The 18,925-nt window shown below is 38.8% G+C and overlaps 5 protein-coding genes across 6 annotated transcripts; 4 read left to right on the top strand and 1 right to left on the bottom strand.

Moving 5' to 3' along the window:
• Positions 1-311: 311 nt before the first annotated feature.
• LOC140372679 (peroxiredoxin-1) lies at positions 312-2,116 on the top strand. The gene is made up of 6 exons (XM_072459778.1): positions 312-393; positions 914-1,026; positions 1,164-1,317; positions 1,402-1,524; positions 1,613-1,743; positions 1,912-2,116. Exons 2-6 carry the CDS (start codon positions 921-923, stop codon positions 1,992-1,994), a joined length of 597 nt encoding a protein of 198 aa, XP_072315879.1. The 5' UTR covers positions 312-393; positions 914-920; the 3' UTR covers positions 1,995-2,116.
• Positions 2,117-2,927: 811 nt separating this feature from the next.
• Positions 2,928-6,048, top strand: LOC140372694 (HORMA domain-containing protein 1-like). The gene is made up of 10 exons (XM_072459795.1): positions 2,928-3,104; positions 3,480-3,543; positions 3,622-3,658; positions 3,739-3,759; positions 5,142-5,168; positions 5,245-5,312; positions 5,390-5,538; positions 5,601-5,686; positions 5,775-5,900; positions 5,980-6,048. The coding sequence occupies exons 1-10, from the start codon at positions 3,023-3,025 to the stop codon at positions 6,046-6,048; spliced, it is 729 nt and encodes a 242-aa protein (XP_072315896.1). The 5' UTR covers positions 2,928-3,022.
• LOC140372678 (4-trimethylaminobutyraldehyde dehydrogenase B-like) lies at positions 5,902-9,526 on the bottom strand. 2 transcript variants are annotated; one of them, XM_072459776.1, is made up of 12 exons: positions 9,411-9,526; positions 9,112-9,302; positions 8,870-9,015; positions 8,642-8,771; positions 8,300-8,434; positions 8,012-8,208; positions 7,804-7,944; positions 7,535-7,723; positions 7,364-7,451; positions 7,124-7,265; positions 6,930-7,042; positions 5,902-6,848 (listed from the first exon to the last, which is right to left on the bottom strand). In XM_072459776.1, the coding sequence occupies exons 2-12, from the start codon at positions 9,278-9,280 to the stop codon at positions 6,754-6,756; spliced, it is 1,545 nt and encodes a 514-aa protein (XP_072315877.1). In that variant the 5' UTR covers positions 9,281-9,302; positions 9,411-9,526; the 3' UTR covers positions 5,902-6,753. The 2 variants fall into 2 exon arrangements, with proteins under 2 accessions (XP_072315877.1, XP_072315878.1); XM_072459777.1 differs by having other exon boundaries at positions 9,112-9,293; positions 9,411-9,523.
• A 180-nt stretch (positions 9,527-9,706) lies between these two features.
• Positions 9,707-12,633, top strand: LOC140372693 (uridine-cytidine kinase 2-B). The gene is made up of 7 exons (XM_072459794.1): positions 9,707-9,863; positions 10,759-10,918; positions 11,325-11,421; positions 11,509-11,651; positions 11,723-11,820; positions 11,890-11,938; positions 12,273-12,633. The coding sequence occupies exons 1-7, from the start codon at positions 9,759-9,761 to the stop codon at positions 12,407-12,409; spliced, it is 789 nt and encodes a 262-aa protein (XP_072315895.1). The 5' UTR covers positions 9,707-9,758; the 3' UTR covers positions 12,410-12,633.
• A 1,041-nt stretch (positions 12,634-13,674) lies between these two features.
• Positions 13,675-16,167, top strand: LOC140372690 (CXXC motif containing zinc binding protein-like). The gene is made up of 8 exons (XM_072459792.1): positions 13,675-13,727; positions 13,816-13,899; positions 14,858-14,914; positions 14,994-15,075; positions 15,161-15,192; positions 15,403-15,480; positions 15,570-15,635; positions 15,715-16,167. The coding sequence occupies exons 1-8, from the start codon at positions 13,722-13,724 to the stop codon at positions 15,790-15,792; spliced, it is 483 nt and encodes a 160-aa protein (XP_072315893.1). The 5' UTR covers positions 13,675-13,721; the 3' UTR covers positions 15,793-16,167.
• The last annotated feature ends 2,758 nt before the right edge of the window (positions 16,168-18,925 follow it).

Genomic DNA, 18,925 nt, shown 5'->3' with positions numbered 1-18,925 from the left:
CGGATATTATGCATTAATCAACTCAAATATAAACGGAAACGATTGTTATAATAGAACAAAAGTAATGACTATGTATATTATAACTAGTATTAACTTCAAGGTTAGGCTTGGGTCTTTATTGGAAAGTGGGTGCGGCCTAACTGTAAAACATTACCGTACTACATCCTTGTGATTCCGAAAAGCATGAAAAGTTGATAACAAAAATGTGCAAAGTCATGCTGTGTGTGTGTGTTTGAGAGCCCAGGCCCCTGAGGCTCCTGAACACAAGTGGTCCAGGATCACATTCTTCTTCCTCTCGCGAGACTTTGTGCTTCAGCCTATAAATGTCCCCATCTCCGAGATCTGTGCGCATTCCGCTCTCAGCTGCTCCGGACGCACCAAATCCAAAATAAGGTGCGTAAATCTCCTAAAAGTATTATTATTACACTACTGCTGTTTTTAGGTTTTGGGTGGGAGTAGTATGCGTGTATTTTTGAAACACTTTTGAATTGGTGTGATATGTGTTGGTTTACTTCAGATAATATTCAACAGGTCTTCATCAATGTTGTTAGGTTATTTTATTGTGGTAATATCTAGAGTTCTACACTTGCTCCCACGCTTCAGGAGGATACAAATCCATCCATCCATCCATTTTCTACCGCTTGTTCCCTTTCGGGGTCGCGGGTGACTGGAGCCTATCCCGCAGTAAAATCAGAACTGATCCAAGACGATTTGCTTCGGTTTTAGTATAAGCTATTTGCTGGGTATAAAACATTTTTGAAAAACTTGGTCTTTGCAAAGGATAGAATAATACAGCAAACTGTTACTCCAAAGTACTAACCTTTTTTTTTTTTTACTAACCCGTTTTTACTTTTTTTTTTTTTTTTTGGTTTCATCAAATCTTGCTATAACTCATGTCAAAATCCTTCATTAGGTCGAAGATGTCTGCAGGCAAAGCACAAATTGGCCAACTGGCCCCTGATTTCACTGCCAAAGCAGTGATGCCTGATATGGATTTTAAGGACATAAAGCTGTCTGATTACAGAGGTACAACACATTCATATACCGTGGTTGATCCTTTGTGTGGTGGTGAATTTGCACCACAAAGACTGCATGTAATTAGGCTTCAATTGCACAGACCATTTCATGTTGATACTTACAATAGGATTCTTGTCTTTTACCAGGAAAATACGTGGTGTTTTTCTTTTATCCACTGGATTTCACCTTTGTGTGTCCAACGGAAATCATTGCCTTCAGTGATGCAGCAGATGAATTTAGGAAGATCGGATGTGAAGTCATCGCTGCCTCCACGGATTCACATTTCTCACACTTTGCATGGCACGATTCAAAACAGAAATACACTCACTGTCACTGTAACACATGTCAAAGGTCCTAATAGGGTTCCTGTCTGTGATGTTACAGGTGCAACACGCCTCGAAAGCAGGGTGGTCTGGGTGCAATGAAGATCCCCCTCGTATCTGACACACGGCGCACAATTTCCACAGATTACGGCGTCCTGAAGGAGGATGAGGGAATTGCGTACAGGTCTAGTTCTATACACTTCTGCTCATACAGTAACGTTTATCATTGTCATTTTGCCAGGCAGATCATTGTGTCTTGTGTGGCTTTTCAGGGGTCTTTTCATTATTGACACCAACGGCATTCTAAGGCAGATCACCATCAATGACATCCCAGTGGGTCGTTCTGTTGATGAAACCCTGCGCCTGGTCCAAGCATTTCAGTTCACTGACAAACATGGAGAAGGTATAAACAAGCTTTGCAAAAACAAGACATATAAACATTTAAGAAATGGCAGAACCATAGCCTAATAAAATCTTATTTGCTACTCCTTTCTAGCTGTTAAAATGATATTGGTACATGTTTGCTGTTTTGTCTTCTGGACCAGAACTCATTACCAGCTTATCTTTTCAGTCTGCCCTGCCGGCTGGAAACCAGGAAGTGACACCATCAAACCAGACGTCCAAAAGAGTAAAGACTTTTTCTCCAAGCAGTAATAAACCCAAGGCCAAGATCTGCTGCCTGCTGTAGCTTCAAAGAAGTTTGTCCTGTGAACATGTGTTTTGTCTAGATATCTTGAGATAATTACTTTAAATATAAAAATATTACGTATATCTTATATTAATGTAATGTGTGTTTTTCAAGCCTCAAATTACTGGGGCAATTCTATCATAACAAATTATTATAATTTTCTTTTTTATAAAGCATTTGGAATAAAAAGGACAATGTAAGCCTTTTTTGTGACTTGTTTCTGAAAGGTTTATGATGTGACGTGTTTATCAAATGGATACTTTTGTGGGGTAGGAAAGCCAGCAATTAATTTAATCGTCCATAAAAACAAACTGCAAGTACGGAAGTAAAGTAATTATGACAATAATTGCATAATTCTGACGTTTAAACATTTAAAAAAATATTTTATCCAACCCACGGAAGTATAATAAAACATATTATGGATCCATAACACAGTGTATCACTGAACAAACCGCGAGCTTCGTGTGTTTTTACGGGTCTTTGAAAGCGACTTACGAAGGCGGGAATATCAGATTGATTAATCAGGGAAAAAAAATAATTGATGACGATCAGCAATTCATTAGCTGCACCTTGACATTGTGTTCTAAGTAGAAAGCAAACCACAGAGTTAAGTCATTGATTTTACGGTATCATTTATTTTTTTCAACCAAACCTACGTTCAAGGTAAAAATGTCTGCTAGCAAGATGTGCGTCAAGAAAAGCAAAGAGGCGACAGCAGAGGCAAGTTTTACAACACGCAGTGAAATACAAATCTTCAATAGAATGTTTTGTGGCGCACATGTGGTGTAAAATGTTAAATTACTTCAACATTTAGCTTTGTCACGCTTTGGCTCGTCTCGCGTAAAGTAATGGCGCCATCTTGTGATTTCCAAGCTGCACTGAGCGTGTGAAAGATGCGCTGCAAACTAATATTTACTCGGTGTGTTCAAAGTGGACAGGGCTGTTTCAGGGAGACTTGAAGACCGAGCAGGCCTCGCTTGTGTTTGTGAAGAGAATGATGGCCGTGGCCGTGTCCTCCATAACTTATCTCAGGGGCATCTTCCCGGAGGACGCCTACAGGAGCAGATACTTGGAAGGTGAAACATTCAGGTCAACTATAAATGTAGGATGACCACACCTCGGCCCCTCATCCCACTTTATCTGGAGAATGTCCTACTTTCTCATCGAGGCCAAATTAATTCTAAAAAAGTGAGGCTATTCCAATCTCTCTGAGCGTTATGATGGATTAAAAACTGAAAATGATAAGGTGTAATTGCAGTTATGATCTAGTCTAGAGTCCATTCCTCCATGTTCCACCACAGTCCACAACAAATCCCTCTTTTTCTGCTATTATTTGAGGTCAGGTCGACGTGTGGTAAATGTGTGGGGATATAAGTATTGAATACACAGCTGAATACAAATCAAACCAATAATTTATGTTTACACGTTTAATATGTCTTTTATGTTGATAGATTTGTGCATTAAAGTCTTGCGTGAAGACTGCAACACCCCTGGAGCGAATAAAGTGGTGAAATGGTAACAATTTATACAATGTTATACTTGAAAATACACTAATAATAACTATAAATAAACTAAATATTCTCCATGTTTCAGGATGATGGGCTGCTTTGATGCATTAGAAAAGCGATATGTAAGTAATCTTTTCAATTTGAGTGCAAACGTGGCATTGGATGAATAATCATTTATCTTTATATTTTGGAATTTGTTCAGCTCCAGATTGTGTTTATTGGGGTAAGTTATAAAATTATCATGTTGTAAGATACTTTGCATAACAATTTTACTCTGATCATTATATCGGTGTAATCCCTCATTCGTCCAGGCGTGTTCCATAGTAGAAAAAGTTTCAGTTGTAGTCATCTGGACTCAGTTTGAAAAAGTAGACGTTTCGACTCTCATCCAAGAGTCATTGTCAATAACAGAATTTAGATCGAGAACTCCGATATTAATACTGTTCTGTGGTAAGACCCGCCCATTGGGAGGAGCCTTCCTGAAGTAGAAAGAGTTGTTGGTTTCAACAGAAACTCCCCCCTTGTATCTACCGAGCTAGCCTATTCAGAATCTTAATGGGCTGTTAAAACCTCTTTGTCTCAGTGAGACCCTGGCTCAACCACCCTGAGTACCTGATTAGCATTTGAATGCCCTGGTCCTTTACCTTTCCAGGGGTTCAGTAACCCATTATAGATAACAGGAAGATTAAACCTAAGCCCTCCATTTCTGTTTAAAGAAGGTCTTTCTTTTTTAACAAAAATAGCTTCCTTGACTCCTCTTTCAAACCATCTTTTCTCCCTGCTTAAAACCTTCACCTCACCGTCTTCAAACGAGTGATTAGAGGCTTCAAGATGGAGATGCACGGCACTCTGTGGACCTGAACTTGTATTTCTTCTGTGCTGATAAAGCCTCTTGTGTAGAGGCTGTTTCGTCTCACCTATGTAACGTTCTTTACAGCTTTCTTCACTGCATTGGATCGAATAAACTACATTGCTCTGTTTTTGAGTCGGCAATTTGTCCTTTGGGTGAACCAGTTTTTGTCTTAAAGTGTTTCCTGGTTTAAAATAAACAGGGACTTCGTGTTGTCTAAAAATTCTCTGCAGTTTTTCCGACAGGCCAGTTTCTATCCCTTATGTGTCTGGCCTGTCGGAAAAACTGCAGAGAATTTTTAGACAACACGAAGTCCCTGTTTATTTTAAACCAGGCAACACTTTAAGACAAAAACTGGTTCACCCAAAGGACAAATTGCCGACTCAAAAACAGAGCAATGTAGTTTATTCGAAAGGAAAGGTAAAGGACCAGGGCATTCGAATGCTAATCAGGTACTCAGGGTGGTTGAGCCAGGGTCTCACTAAGACAAAGAGGTTTTAACAGCCCATTAAGATTCTGAATAGGCTAGCTCGGTAGATACAAGGGGGGAGTTTCTGTTGAAACCAACAACTCTTTCTACTTCAGGAAGGCTCCTCCCAATGGGCGGGTCTTACCACAGAACAGTATTAATATCGGAGTTCTCGACCTAAATTCTGTTATTGACAATGACTCTTGGATGAGAGTCGAAATGTCTACTTTTTCAAACTGAGTCCAGATGACTACAACTGAAACTTTTTCTACTCTGATCATTATAGGTCTACACCAACCCTGATGATCCCAATGTAAGTGTTACTCAGCTATTAAAGTACATGTGATCATATAAACTTAAATTTAAACTTAACTGCTTGTTTCTTTTAGTGCATAATTGAGTCCTACCAATTTAAATTTAAATATACAGCAAATGGACCAGAGCTTAACGTCCTCAGGTTAGAAGATCTGCACAAGCATGGTTTTATTAACATGTAGATAATTTAATATTGATGACAAACGTCTTATTTTACAGGAACGACGGCGTGCACATGCAGGTGACTCTAGACGACACCAGAAGAGCGTCTGTGTTGCTGATCCGGAAGCTGTTTTTGCTTATGCAGAACATGGGCTCCCTCCCCAACAACGTCAGCCTGACCATGAAGCTTTACTACTATGACGACAGTAAGAGATCCAGTGTTTCAACAGTGTTCACATGGCTCATAAACATACCATTGTGTTTGCAGTGACCCCTGAGAACTATGAACCACCTGGCTTCAAGGAGGGTGAATGTGACAGTTTGTGGTTTGAAGGCACCGCCGTTCACTTTAAGGTTGGCAACGATTCAACTCTTGAATTTAAAATACAAAAATGTAATTCATTGATTTAATTCATTCATTTGATTAATTCCACATCTTAAGGTTGGTGACGTGCAATCACCTTTCCACACTTTGAGGGTGCGCGTGTCAGCAGAACAAGGTCGACTGGCCAAGCTTCAAGAAGGAAACCACCTGCGAGACACCAAACTCAAGAAAAATGGCAAACCGGTCAGTCCACAAATATTTTTATTTAGTCTTGTTGAGCCTCTAAATACTTTGCTTTTATGTTTGACATTCAATCAAACAGGGTTATCAACAGAACACGGTGGATGAGGAGGATGTTCCTTCAGAAGATGGTAAGCAAAAGTGCTGCTAGTTTAATTTATTTAGAGTAACACTTCACGGGACACAATTCTTCTTCCTTCAAAATAGAGTCAGCGCAGTTCAAGAAGCCTACACGACCTCTGGCAAAGGTAAAAAGGAAATACATGTTTTAAATGTAGCAGTTTGTAAAATCACACACAGTCACATTAAAGATCATTTGTATTTTTCACAGCGAAAGGCCACGGCCAAGCGACAGGACAAAAGGAAAAAAATGATCTAGTTTCTACAGTGGTTCTCAGTTACATAAATATAAATTGTTGCTTTGTTTACTTTGAATTTAAAAATGTATTTGATCTTTGTTATTTATTATTTTTGACATAAAATATTTTGTCTTCAAACCCTTTTAAGTCAAGCATATACACTAAATAGTTCCTAATATGTAAGATCCTGTGTATTTTGAATAAAAATGTGTTAAATACTTTCTGTTCATCTGGCCATCTTTATAATGAGATAATTATCACATTTAATATATATTTAGCTTGTAAATAGTGCACAATAATTACATTCTTAATTAAATAAAGTTTTGGCAATTAACATAATCTTCTATGACACAATTAACACCAAATACTGGCTTGGTACTGTTGGCATTTATCAAAGAACATTTAAAATCAAATGTGATTGCTGTTGCTATTTTCTTCAAGTATCTTCCCAGACCTGAAACGTATAATTATATATAATATATATATATGTATGTATATTAGAAAAGACTGTCCACATTTCCCATTTCCACATAAACAGTCTTCAGCTGTGAGTAATACTCTATTGTGACTTGTCCATTCTCTCGTCCAACACCTAGCAAAGTACAAAACACGACATGATTGTGAGGTTTAAAGATGATTTGTTATTAATCATTAAATCATCACCAATCTGTACCTGACATCTTAAAACCTCCAAAAGGCACTTCCACAGGTGTTATGTTGTAGTTATTGATAAAACAGGATCCAGCCTTCAGATGTTCAACAACCCGATGGGCTCTTCTCACATCCCTATGACCATGAAAAAGAATGAGCTAACATAATTCATCTAACCAGGAAACTATTTTAAGGAATTCTTTCAGTCTGACTTACCTGGTAAAAACTCCAGCAGCCAGTCCCAAATCAGTGTCATTTGCTCTGTGCAGCACTTCCTCTTCAGAGTCAAACGACAACACAGACATGACAGGACCAAAGATTTCCTCCTTCACACAAGTCATCTCGTCAGTGCAGATTCCTCAAAAACACAGACGTTAAGATTCATTGTAAAGGCCTTGGAAAATAGATTGAATCACTCTTGTTGAATCGTGTAGATTACTTATGCATCTAACTAACCAAGTACACATGGAGTCATGTAGAATCCATCTTTAAGTTTGGGATCCGATGGGACAAACACTTCCCCTCCACACAAAACATTAGCTCCCTTCAACAACATTTTTATTTAGTTATTACTCTGACATGACATAAACATACAATACAAACCATAAGAACAACTTGACAAAATACCTCTTTCTTTGCCTGATTGACATAGGATAACACTTTGTCTAAGTGTGGCTTGTTGACCAGTGCTCCCATCCGAGTAGTCTCCAGCAGTGGGTCACCTATTTCTATCAACTTAGTCCTCTTCACAACCTCCTCCACAAACTCTGGAAGAATATCTTTCTGAACAAAAACCCGTGTTCCGTTGCTACACACCTATAACAGTTAGAGAAATAAATAGATTTATTCAAAAATAAAGTACTAAAAGACAAATATTTTAAAGATGAGATCAATACCTGGCCTTGAGACAGAAAATTGGCCATAAGCGCTCCTTTCACTGCGTTCTCCAGCTCACAGTCACTAAATATCAGAAGAGGAGACTTTCCTCCAAGTTCAAGAGTCACAGGTTTGACACCTTGAGACGCCATTTCCATAATCTGAGAAACAGAAACTATAGTAAATGGTAACATGGACATGGACTGTATTGCTGACTTAAAGACTAACCTTTTTGCCTGTGGGTACACTTCCAGTAAAAGACACCTTGGCGATGTCAGGGTGCTGGCACAGTAGTCGGCCAGTTTCTTGCTCACCCTGAACAACGTTGAAAAGCCCCTGTGGAGCACCAGCTTGACCATATATTTCCGCTAATAACACGGCCGTCACTGGGGTCACTGGCGATGGCTTGAAGACCATAGCGTTTCCTGTGAGGGTCATTGAAAGTTCATCTCGCAAAGTGTCTAGATTCTAAAGTAAAAGGTAAAGTATCCAGTGTTAGCAAAAACGTTTCAATACCACAGGCCAGAGCTGGAGCAGATTTCCAAGCAGCGATTTGAAAAGGATAGTTCCATGCACCGATGCCTGTACACACACCCAAAGGCTCTCTTCGAGTGTAGGCAAAGGATCCACCTGGCAACTGGACATGTTGGCCTGAAGGTTATAGTATCAGAATCAACTGACCAGTTTGCAAACAAATACATTCTAAATTGAACAGAAGCATGATTGAGGTGAAACATAATGTGGCAGAATATGCTTTAAACATTTACATTTACAGGTGAATAATAGTTGTCTGGGAACCTTATGACCTCATGATCTAGTATCTGAGCATTTAGTGAAAAATGTTAAAGGGCTTTTAACCTGACAGGGTGCTGGCCAACCCCGCGTAGTACTCTATACAAAGTCTGGCAGAATCCACATCCAAACGAGCCTCTGTAATGGACTTTCCATTATTGATAACTTCCATCTGGGCAATCTCCTCTCTTCTGCTCTGCACAAAACATTTGATAAAAATATGAAGAAAATGATACCATTTTTGTCAAATATATATGATCAAAGTTTTCAAACAAGTTGGCCCTATAAGACTACCTCAATAATATGGGCAGTTTCGATTAAGATCCTGGCCCTCTCCATCCCGGACAGTTTGCTCCAGTGGTAGAAGGCTGATTTGGCATTGTTCACAGCCTCATAGACATCATCACGACCACACGGGTGTAACTGGCACAAAACACGTCCTGCAAAGCATTACACGTCTTACAGAATGAGAGGGCGAGTAACAAACCCGTGTGTTGGGTTCAAAGGTCAGTATTTGCAAAAATAAAGTGTCTCGCCTGTTGCTGGTTCATATACGTTTTCCCCGTTGCTTTTCTGGGTGCTTGATCTTCTCTCTCCAGCCCAAAAGTTCAGTGGCTCCGTGATATTTACAGACCCCGTGGAGACCCATTTCACCAGCCCCAGCGAAGCGGGACGACAGGGGTGCAAGGCCAGCCTCCGGAGCATGACGAGATCGGATCTGTTAAGACTTATGTTATGTTCACAACACGAATATCTAACGTTTAATCGGCGTACATGATTGACCGCTTTGTTTGCTCAGGTTAAACCATGAGAGTATAATATGAGTTAAACTTACTTTGCTGTAACGTTACGGTACTATCTAACCCGGTCATGAGCATAAATAGCAGATTTTCGGAGTTACTTTATGAAGTTGCACTAGAGTTGGTCGGTAACGTTACTCTGTGGGCGGGACCGGAACTACAGCGGACGTCAAGCTTCTCCATAAATTAAATCAATCTAGATGGAAACGACACACATTTTCTGTTGAAAATTAAATCCAATTAATTGCACGTGGTGAACAATATATGTCAAAGTTATTGTTAGGGTACGTTTAAATAATGTTTAAATAATGCAAAGCGTGGGTGTGGGCGGAGCTTGAGCGCGCTGACGTTCCGTCGCCGCCGCTCGGCCGCACAGTGGCAGCATGGCCGGGGACACGGAGACACATCTGAAGGACCGGGCCGAGAGTGCCGACATTATTCGGCAGCCTTTTTTAATCGGTGTGTCCGGTGGCACTGCCAGTGGCAAGGTCAGATTTTAAATTAGTATTTTATTCACTTGACATGGTTTGTCTTAATCGCGGGTTCACGGCAGAGCCCGGTCAGCCGCCGGCTGGTGGAGTTGACCGCGTGGCCTTAGCGGGGAGGGTTTAGTTTGTATTTGACAACTGACTGATTGGTTTATCATTCTTTTGAACATAATAGTGAAAGAATCCACTTGCCTCCTCTGTCACACTGTGATGTGGTGCCATTTCCTCAAGTTACTGCTGAATTCCTTCATATCGCTAGCCGTTAGACAATGGTCAACGTGGATGCTACTGCTAACCAGCGCCCTCCAGTGCTTCTATTTATAAAGGCGCACGCCTCACGGGCCCACTGTGTTTGTAAACAGGACCAGGACGTGGGCTTGTTGGTTGCTTCAATCATATTGGATCATTGCTGTTCATATGTGTTGTAGCCATCTACATTTCGGCTTATTTTCAAGTCAATGAATCGATTTGTTTAGTGCAAATCAGTCCCTACAGAGTTACAGGTCGATTCTATTTGTATGAACACATTGTGCTCTACAGAAGCAAGTGCACAGACTATTGTCTTCAGTTCCTTTCCCTTTTTGCCCCTCCTAACCTTTGTCTCAGATTGGTACACTGACACGTCTGCATATTTAGCTTCCTCAGCCACATGAGGGAGAAAAGGCTTTGTTTTGATTTTCGCTGCATCGTCATAGCAGTAGTCTTATAGTAGTAGTAGTCTAGCAAATACTCAAAATCCTGTCTGAAAGGGCCCCAAAGCCTATTGTAAACAATAATTGAGGGTGTGAGCTTTTTAAACTTTACAAATACACAAGCCGCTCCCGGTCATGGGCTCTTGAATATCAAACATACACTGTGCTGCCCTTGACTTGAATTTAACTATCTTTTCTTTTAGTCCTCTGTGTGTGAGAAGATAATGGAATTGCTGGGACAGAACAAGATTGACCATCACCAGAGGCAGGTGGCTATTCTCAGCCAGGACAGCTTCTACAAAGTGTTGACTCCTGACCAAAAGGCCAAGGCACTAAAGGGCCAGTACAACTTTGACCATCCAGGTACTTTCAAAGTGTGAAGAAGATTCCAGTATACAGGCCAGCAGAAATCATGTGGCCGTTACATTGCACTTATCCAATGTCTGCGGTGGTGGGAGTTTAGTTGGCAGCACGTGGTAATCACCATTATTCACAGGGTTTTGGCTGAAGAGTAGCACCTTTTATGGAACCATACATTGACCCTCGTGTAACTACTTCCTTTCATGGCTGATTTTAAATGTACCTCGTCAGCAGGCCTTTTACAGAGACAGCTGCTTTAGCTGTGACCGTAACAGGCACCTGTTACGTAGGGGAGATTGCTTGATCACCTAATGTGCAGCGAAAGAGACCCATGTTTCGACACCACACTAGTGTCAATAGGAAATGTGTGTTCATATTTTACATTTATTTAACGTTGTCTTCTTTTTAGATGCCTTTGACAATGAACTGGTCACACAAACACTAAAACTCATCTTGCAGGGAAAGACCGTTCAGATCCCAGTTTATGACTTTGTGACCCATTCCAGGTGAGACAACTTGTAAACATTTTTATATTTCAATAAGGTTAAGTTACAACTACTCAAGGCATTTGTGCATTTTGTTCATGGTTACAGAAAAGACGAGTTTGTGACTGTGTACCCTGCCGATGTGGTCCTGTTTGAGGGGATCCTGATGTTTTATTCTCAGGAGATCAGAGACCTTTTCCAAATGAAGCTATTTGTCGACACAGATCCAGATACACGCCTGTCACGTCGAGGTTTGAGGCAGAAAGATTAGTGTCCATGTGTATGCATACACACACATTTTTTAGTGTTGTTTTTATTTCAGTTCTCAGAGATATAGGCCAGCGTGGAAGAGAGTTGGAGCAAGTGTTGGCACAATACATAACTTTTGTAAAACCAGCCTTTGAAGAATTCTGCTTACCAGTAAGTTTGGCCTATGGAGGGCTATGTATTTGGTGTTCGAGTAGATTGAACCATCTCTTTACTTTTCAGACAAAGAAATATGCAGACGTCATCATTCCTCGAGGTGCTGACAATCTTGGTAAGATCATCCATCGAACAAAAAGGGATAAAATGATACCGTAAAACTGGATTATAACCATACCCTTTTATCCACATCTACAAAGAAATCTGATCAAATTTGTTCCTCAATTATGTGTAATAAATTGAATAGCATTTTGAATTGGCTGTATGCTTTGTGAACAACTCGGTTCACAGCCGACTGAGTTGTTGGCAATTCTAGGCAAAAAATAGATTAGTTCACTGTACTCTGGCTATGGATTAAAGTATTGTTTCTGCAAACATTCTTTAACAACATTAGGTGGATATTTTGCTAGATTTAACATTGTTTTGTCTTCACAATTCCTCTTTTACAGTGGCTATAAACTTGATAGTGCAGCACATTCAAGACATTCTGAATGGTGGACTAAACAAGCGACACAACGGGTGCATAAACGGCCACTGTACCCCACGGCAACGAAGGACCTCAGAGTCGAGCAGCCGTCCCCATTGACCTCGTTACACCCCTCTTCAGTGCGAAGAGGGGTGTGGAGAGTGCTGTAAATAATGCCCACTGGGGGTCAACATATTTAAGAATCAAAGAATTGCAATGCCTTTTATTATTACTACACTTGGTATTGGTGTAATTGTTGAATGTTGGGCTTAGTATTTTGTAACAAGGAAGGAGGACATGGCCTAATGTCTTTGTGGAAAATCACTTTTCTCTCTCCAGGTTGTATTTTGTTAATATATTCTCTGCTGCTTCATGGAAGTCCATACCCATAATGAATAAAGAGGGAATCAATTTGTTATTATGTATGTCTGGAAAAAAACTTGAAGCTCTTTGGGAAAGTTGATAATATCTTTGGGTGGGTATCATCAAAGATGAGCATTTAAAATATGATGTTTGATGTTTTTATGCAGAAAATCTTTAACGTCCAGGATTATGCTGAACAGTCTATATATGGGATTATATTCTCCATAATGGATGTCTGACTTCATTACATGTGATCATACTCAAAAATGTATAAACATCTAGTAATTGAAGCCAAAGGGAAACACATTAAACTGACAGGGTGTGAATGGTCTATTTAAAAGTGGATCATGGTTCTGCAATAAATATGAATTAACTCAATAAGTTACAAGTTATAGGCACATGGAAAAACTGAGTTGATAAAAGTAAGTACATTTATATGATTTGGATGGAGGGGGAAAACTTATGTGCCATGGTTAATTCATTCTAGTATGTGTGACTGCCTGTCACATGCCGTTGCCTCAGGTATGCTGGACAATAATGTGAAAAAGTATACATCCCCATAGCAATAGAACTTTTTTGTTCCTTTTTTTGTACTACATCTGCATTCTGTATAAAGATGTGACTGATTTTTACCAGCAATTTGTACAGAATGATTGACTGGATCGTGAGATCATTTTAATTTCAATCAAATCAATTGGTTATTAATGAATAAAATGCTGTACAATATTGTGTATGGTTTGTTTTGCATTTTATATGGATATTAGTCTGACCTGGGATTGCACAAGTATCAAAAAGTAATTTCACCAGAGGGATTTTATGTCTTTTGCATTAATTACACGATATTTGCATCATAGCAACTCACAATTCAAACAGACTGCGTATCATAAATCCGGTATGAACAACTATTGCCTGCATGTAATTTATAGGCAGAATTATATATATATATATATATATATATATATATATATATATTGAAATTGCTGTTGAAATCCCAGTACTTTGAAAAATATCTTACGATTTCAGTGTGTACCTGAACGTAGCGTAGCAAGTAGTCAGTGAAGGCGTCAAAATGGTGGTGTGTACATGTAGCATGTTCTACTCAGATCCATGGTCAATTATTTGTCATTTTAGTCTCATGTTTCTTTAAATCTATATTTTAACAGAAATTTGGACTACAGTTTAAAGCCACGCTGGAAAATATCACGAATGTGCGGCCAGTTGGGGAAGACTTTCGTTGGTTTTTGAAGGTAACTTTAGGATAATGCGACATTACTTTTGTGTTAATATTCATTTCTCTGCATGTTGTTAAACGCATGTACATGATGTAGGGAGCCTTCCAGACCTCTGACCTCCACGTGTTAACACACTACATTGTTGGAGATCGAGGACGCCACACAGTTTTATTAATGTTAGCTCATCCAGACCCTTTAAACGTTTGTAGTTAAACAAATGCATTATGTTCCAAACATGGTGTGTGGTTGTGGCTAATGAAACATCTCAGATGTATGTGGTGCCAGAGCCTTTTTCAGAAACATTTACAAAGATCTCATTAATTGAAGAGATTGTTGAAGGCAAAATCGTGAGTTTTAGGTTTTACTGGAGCTCATGGAAAGTACATAAGTTAAAACTACTTTTCATATGGTTTGAACTGATATTTTTAAAATGAAGAAAATGATTGGAATTGCTCCTGTCTAACAAAGAACAGCAACAGTCTTTGTCTAAATCACAAAATTGAATGCTTTAATTTATATATATTTGTTTTTTTAAACGGGTACAGTACTTCGAACTTAATTTTTTTTTAAATTTAGTATTCCTTCCACCCCAATTATACTTTAAGTGAAGATTGTAAGACCAGAACATTTTATTCCCCCATATTTTGTAACAAACAAACATTTTTACCATGGGGGTACAAATTGGTTGCTAATATTTAAAAACTCATTCATATTTAGATCTAATGTCAGTTGAAAATTGATAATGTGTTATGTTCAGTGATGGGTAGCATTACTTTTAAAAGTAACTCGTCATTTTACCTGATTACTGCCCTGGAAAACTACTTTGTTATAAAACTGACTGAGTTTTATTATTCATTATTGTGTCATGATATGTATAAATCATTGTGCAATCTATAATTATTCATATGCATTATCATAATTATTAATATGCATTATCATTATCGATGTTACTGTGATCTTTTATCTGTTATAGCTGAAGTGTGGCAACTGTGGAGAGATCTCAGATAAGTGGCAATATGTCACTCTTATGGTAAGTTCTTAATTAATTAGCATAAGACAATTTATGTTGGGGTTTACGCGTTTAGTCATTATATGTGCAATTTTTGCAGGAGAGTACTCCACTAAAAGGTGGACGAGGAGCTGCTAGCATGGTGCAAAAATGCAAACTCTGCTCCCGGGAAAATTCTATTGGTATCAAACTAAAGTCTAGATGTTCTGTGCAATCTATACATAGAAATGCATGTTGTTTCTAATTAACCACATCAATATTTTACAGATATCCTTGGGGACAAAATTACACCATACAATGTAAGTATGGCTTTTGGATTTGTATTGTATTTTTTGTGTGAGCAATTTTTACACATACATTGCCTTTACTTGAAACCTTCAATAGGATTTATTTTCCTATTCAAATACAATGTCTCGTCTTCAATGTAAAGTTAAATTAATTATATAAAGATGAAGTTGGTACTTTTTAACTTCTCATACATGTACTTTTCCTCTGTTCCTCTGTTTTAGGCTGAGGACAGTGAACGCTTCAAGACAATGGTAGAGTTTGAATGTCGAGGTTTGGAACCTGTTGACTTCTGGCCTCAAGTAAGAATATTATGTTGACAGAGAATTCATATAATTATATGGATTATTATTTTAAATTATTCGAACACTTTTCTGTTCTGTCATTTCAGGCTGGCTTTGCAGCAGAAGGAGCTGAATCTGGGACACCTTTTCCCGAAATTACCCTCTTGGAAAAAGTAAGATAGAAAGTAAGGCTGATCATTATTTGAAATGTCTTAACAATTAATTATAACAAACCACAATAAACATTTTCAGGACTGGACTGATTACGACGAGAAGGTCAAGGAATCTGTAGGAATATATGAAGTAACCCACAAGTTTATTAAGTGCTAAAATAATAATAATAATAATAATATGCAGTCAGATGTCCAAAGCTTGTTAAATACTAAATCAATTATATTTTTATTGTTAATAAAACTGGCAGTGCTAAATTTCCTTGTCTGTGAAGCTCGCTGGGATAACATTTACTCTGTGTCACCACTTTTGTGTTGATTGTGGTGAACAGGTTGACGGATGACATTTTATAATGTATGAACACCGAATAGCACTTTTTTTAGGCTTATAATTTCACTTACCATTTGTAATTGATGATCTCACAAGGAAATTGCCCATCAAACTCTGGGCAAAAACTCATCTAATGTAACAATTTTTATATAATAAAATTGAAAATATATGAGAGCACCTTTTATTTTGTTGAGTTCATGTTTAGAGAGTCAAAAATATTGTTTCTTTGAGTAAATTCTGCAAAAACTTTGACTGGAATGAGTGTCCCTTATGTGATGTCACTTCCTGTCATTTTATACAGATTTAACAATGTTTTCTCTTCAAACACCTACTCGATTAGTGTGAAACTATCATTTGTACAACAGGTCAAGGGAAAATTGTAAAAACCTATCAGATGTACTTTATTTTGTTGTGTGTTTACATGCCCAAGAGAAATTATAAACAAAAACACTTGTGACATGATGTGTCGGTTAATTAGTTGATTTTTTTTTTTTAGCTGTTAAGTCATTAAGTACAATGAATCTTTGCCACATTAGTTTTCCCTTTTCTGCATAATGTTGACACTTGAACAGTTGTGAAATCAGATTACTAACATCAGATGTAACTGCCGACATCATTTCAATACTCTGTGTTCAATACTCTGTTTTGTCTGTGACTTACTTCTCTGTGTGGTATATTATTTTCTATATTTATGACTGCAAACTTTCTTTTGGGATATTTAAAGTTAGCTGAATCATGATTTCAGTCAATAAAATAAGGCTGACAGGATGTGCCAATTTAATAAATGCAATACAAGACTGAAAAGGCAAAATCTCATCTTATCCTTATTGTTCTATTTTCGTTTATTTTCTTTAATTATCAACAACACACATTTATATTTACATGCTGCTATAAATGTGAAAAAAGATGCTAATGAAAGTAAGCGCAGAAAAAGAGGTGAAAGTATTAAGACGGTTTTTTTTCTACTTTAGGCCTTGAACTATTGAAGCTGACCAAATATTAATGAAAATGGCGTGTTTGGGAGGCTTTTACACATGGATCTATAATATTATGCTTTATATCGCATTATACCAAAGACCACAATGGAAATAAGTGCTTGCGCTTTTTTGTGTTATCCTGGCTTTTTTAATTGTATTTACATGTGATTATATATATATGTTTACAACAATTTGTTGATGTTGTTGTTGTTGTTGTTGTTTTATGGCGGTTGGCATCCAATTGTTGCATTACCGCCAGACTTTATTCCTCAGACTTTTTGTAGTCCTCAGACTGTCGTAGTCCGTAAAAGTACTCCTGTTATGTTTATGTATTACATGCTCATGCACTTTATGGCAAATAAATCAAATTAAAACAAATACGTCACCTCATTTTCGTGAGCCGCGTGACACAACGTACCACCAAACACGATCTCTACGGATGGGGACGTGAGTCAAAATAAATTGGGACGCGCACCGCAGAGCTTCAGTCTTTTGACCCAAGCTGCCGCCAACAACAAGTGCCATGGCTCCTGCAAACCCAAACAAAGTGTATGTCATCGGAGTCGGGATGACAAAGGTAAAGTTTTGTTTGTTGCTTCTCGACACAAGCGGTGTTGATAGCTTTACGTTAGCATTTATGGCTAAAGCTGCTGTCATAACAACGATTTTAACTCTAGGTGAGAAAAGGTAGATTTTGCTAAAATGTGACGTTCTGTTTTGGCACCAGACATGATCATGTTTATTTTTCTGTGAAGTGACAATAGTGTGGAGAAAAGTGACGTGTGTTTACAATCCACAACACTCATGTTTAGCTTAGTTTTGTTGTGTTTAATAGTAGTAGTAGTAATAGTGGTTGTTTTTGTTGTTTTTATTCATAGCATTGAAGTATAACATTTGGTTTTGATACACTTTAAACTGTCCAAAGGTTTGCCAGAATCTTGTCAGTCCATAGTTCATGTTCACTGTGTGAAGGGTCATCATTACAAACAACTACACATGTCTCTGTGCTTAACCTCTTCCTAACCACCAACTGTAAACCAAAAGTATGGCTTCTATTGATTTATCTATATGCCATCAACACTATGCCATCACATGTACATTTATACTTATTAAAGATTGAAGATCTCTTGTTACAGTTTGATAAACCTGGAGCCCGAGAGGATTATGACTATCCTGATATGGCCAAAGAAGCTGGTGAGTTAAGCCACATGACATAAACTGTTTAGTCATTATAATTAGGTTATTGTTCAGTAATTAGGCCCGAGCCCCAGCAGGGCGGAGGGCCTATTGCTCCCGCAACGCTGCCGAAGGCAGCGTTGCAACTGTCTGACGGTACCCTGTCAGACAGTGTACCCCGTTGCCCCTGGCAAGTACCCCGTTGCCCCTGGCAAGTACAGTGAACTAGCCCATGCCGAAGGCATGGATCATGCATACTTACTCCTGCTATGACAGAAAAAGTCAACAGCAGCGCGAAGCGCTGCATTCCTCCAAAAACCCTCCTGGCATCGTCCTGTACGCGAGAATCCATGCCGCAGGCATGGGCCATGCTTGTATCTGCTCAAATCAATGGAAGTCTATGGGGAGTGGGCGGGGCATCCCGCCCGCTCGTAATGATGATTCCACCCCATGGCGGCATCGGGAAGGCTTAGAGCTTTCAAACGATGTATAATTTGTTGTTATAGTGGAAACGGCTATATTGTTTTTGCTAAAAATATTATTAGGCCCGAGCGCCACAAGCTGGCGAGAGGCCTATTAATCTTGTAAGGCCGTGCGAAGCACGGCTGCGAAAGTGCGCACGTAGTGCGCACAAAATCGAGCGCGAAGCGCTCGCCCACTTCCAAACACTCACTAACGCACTCCTCCACTCATGCACGCCCCGTGCATACTAATTAATAGTAGGAAAATGGAACATTACCGTTGTAAACGGGCGAAGCCCGTGCAAAAGTGCGCACTAAACGAGCACTTTACATTGAGATGACGACCGC

Source organism: Eucyclogobius newberryi, unplaced genomic scaffold (genome assembly GCF_026437365.1).
Source record: "Eucyclogobius newberryi isolate DKJ021-1_F unplaced genomic scaffold, fEucNew1.0.hap1 SCAF_275, whole genome shotgun sequence".
Lineage (NCBI taxonomy): Eukaryota > Metazoa > Chordata > Actinopteri > Gobiiformes > Gobiidae > Eucyclogobius > Eucyclogobius newberryi.
This window is presented reverse-complemented; position numbering and strand designations above follow the sequence as displayed.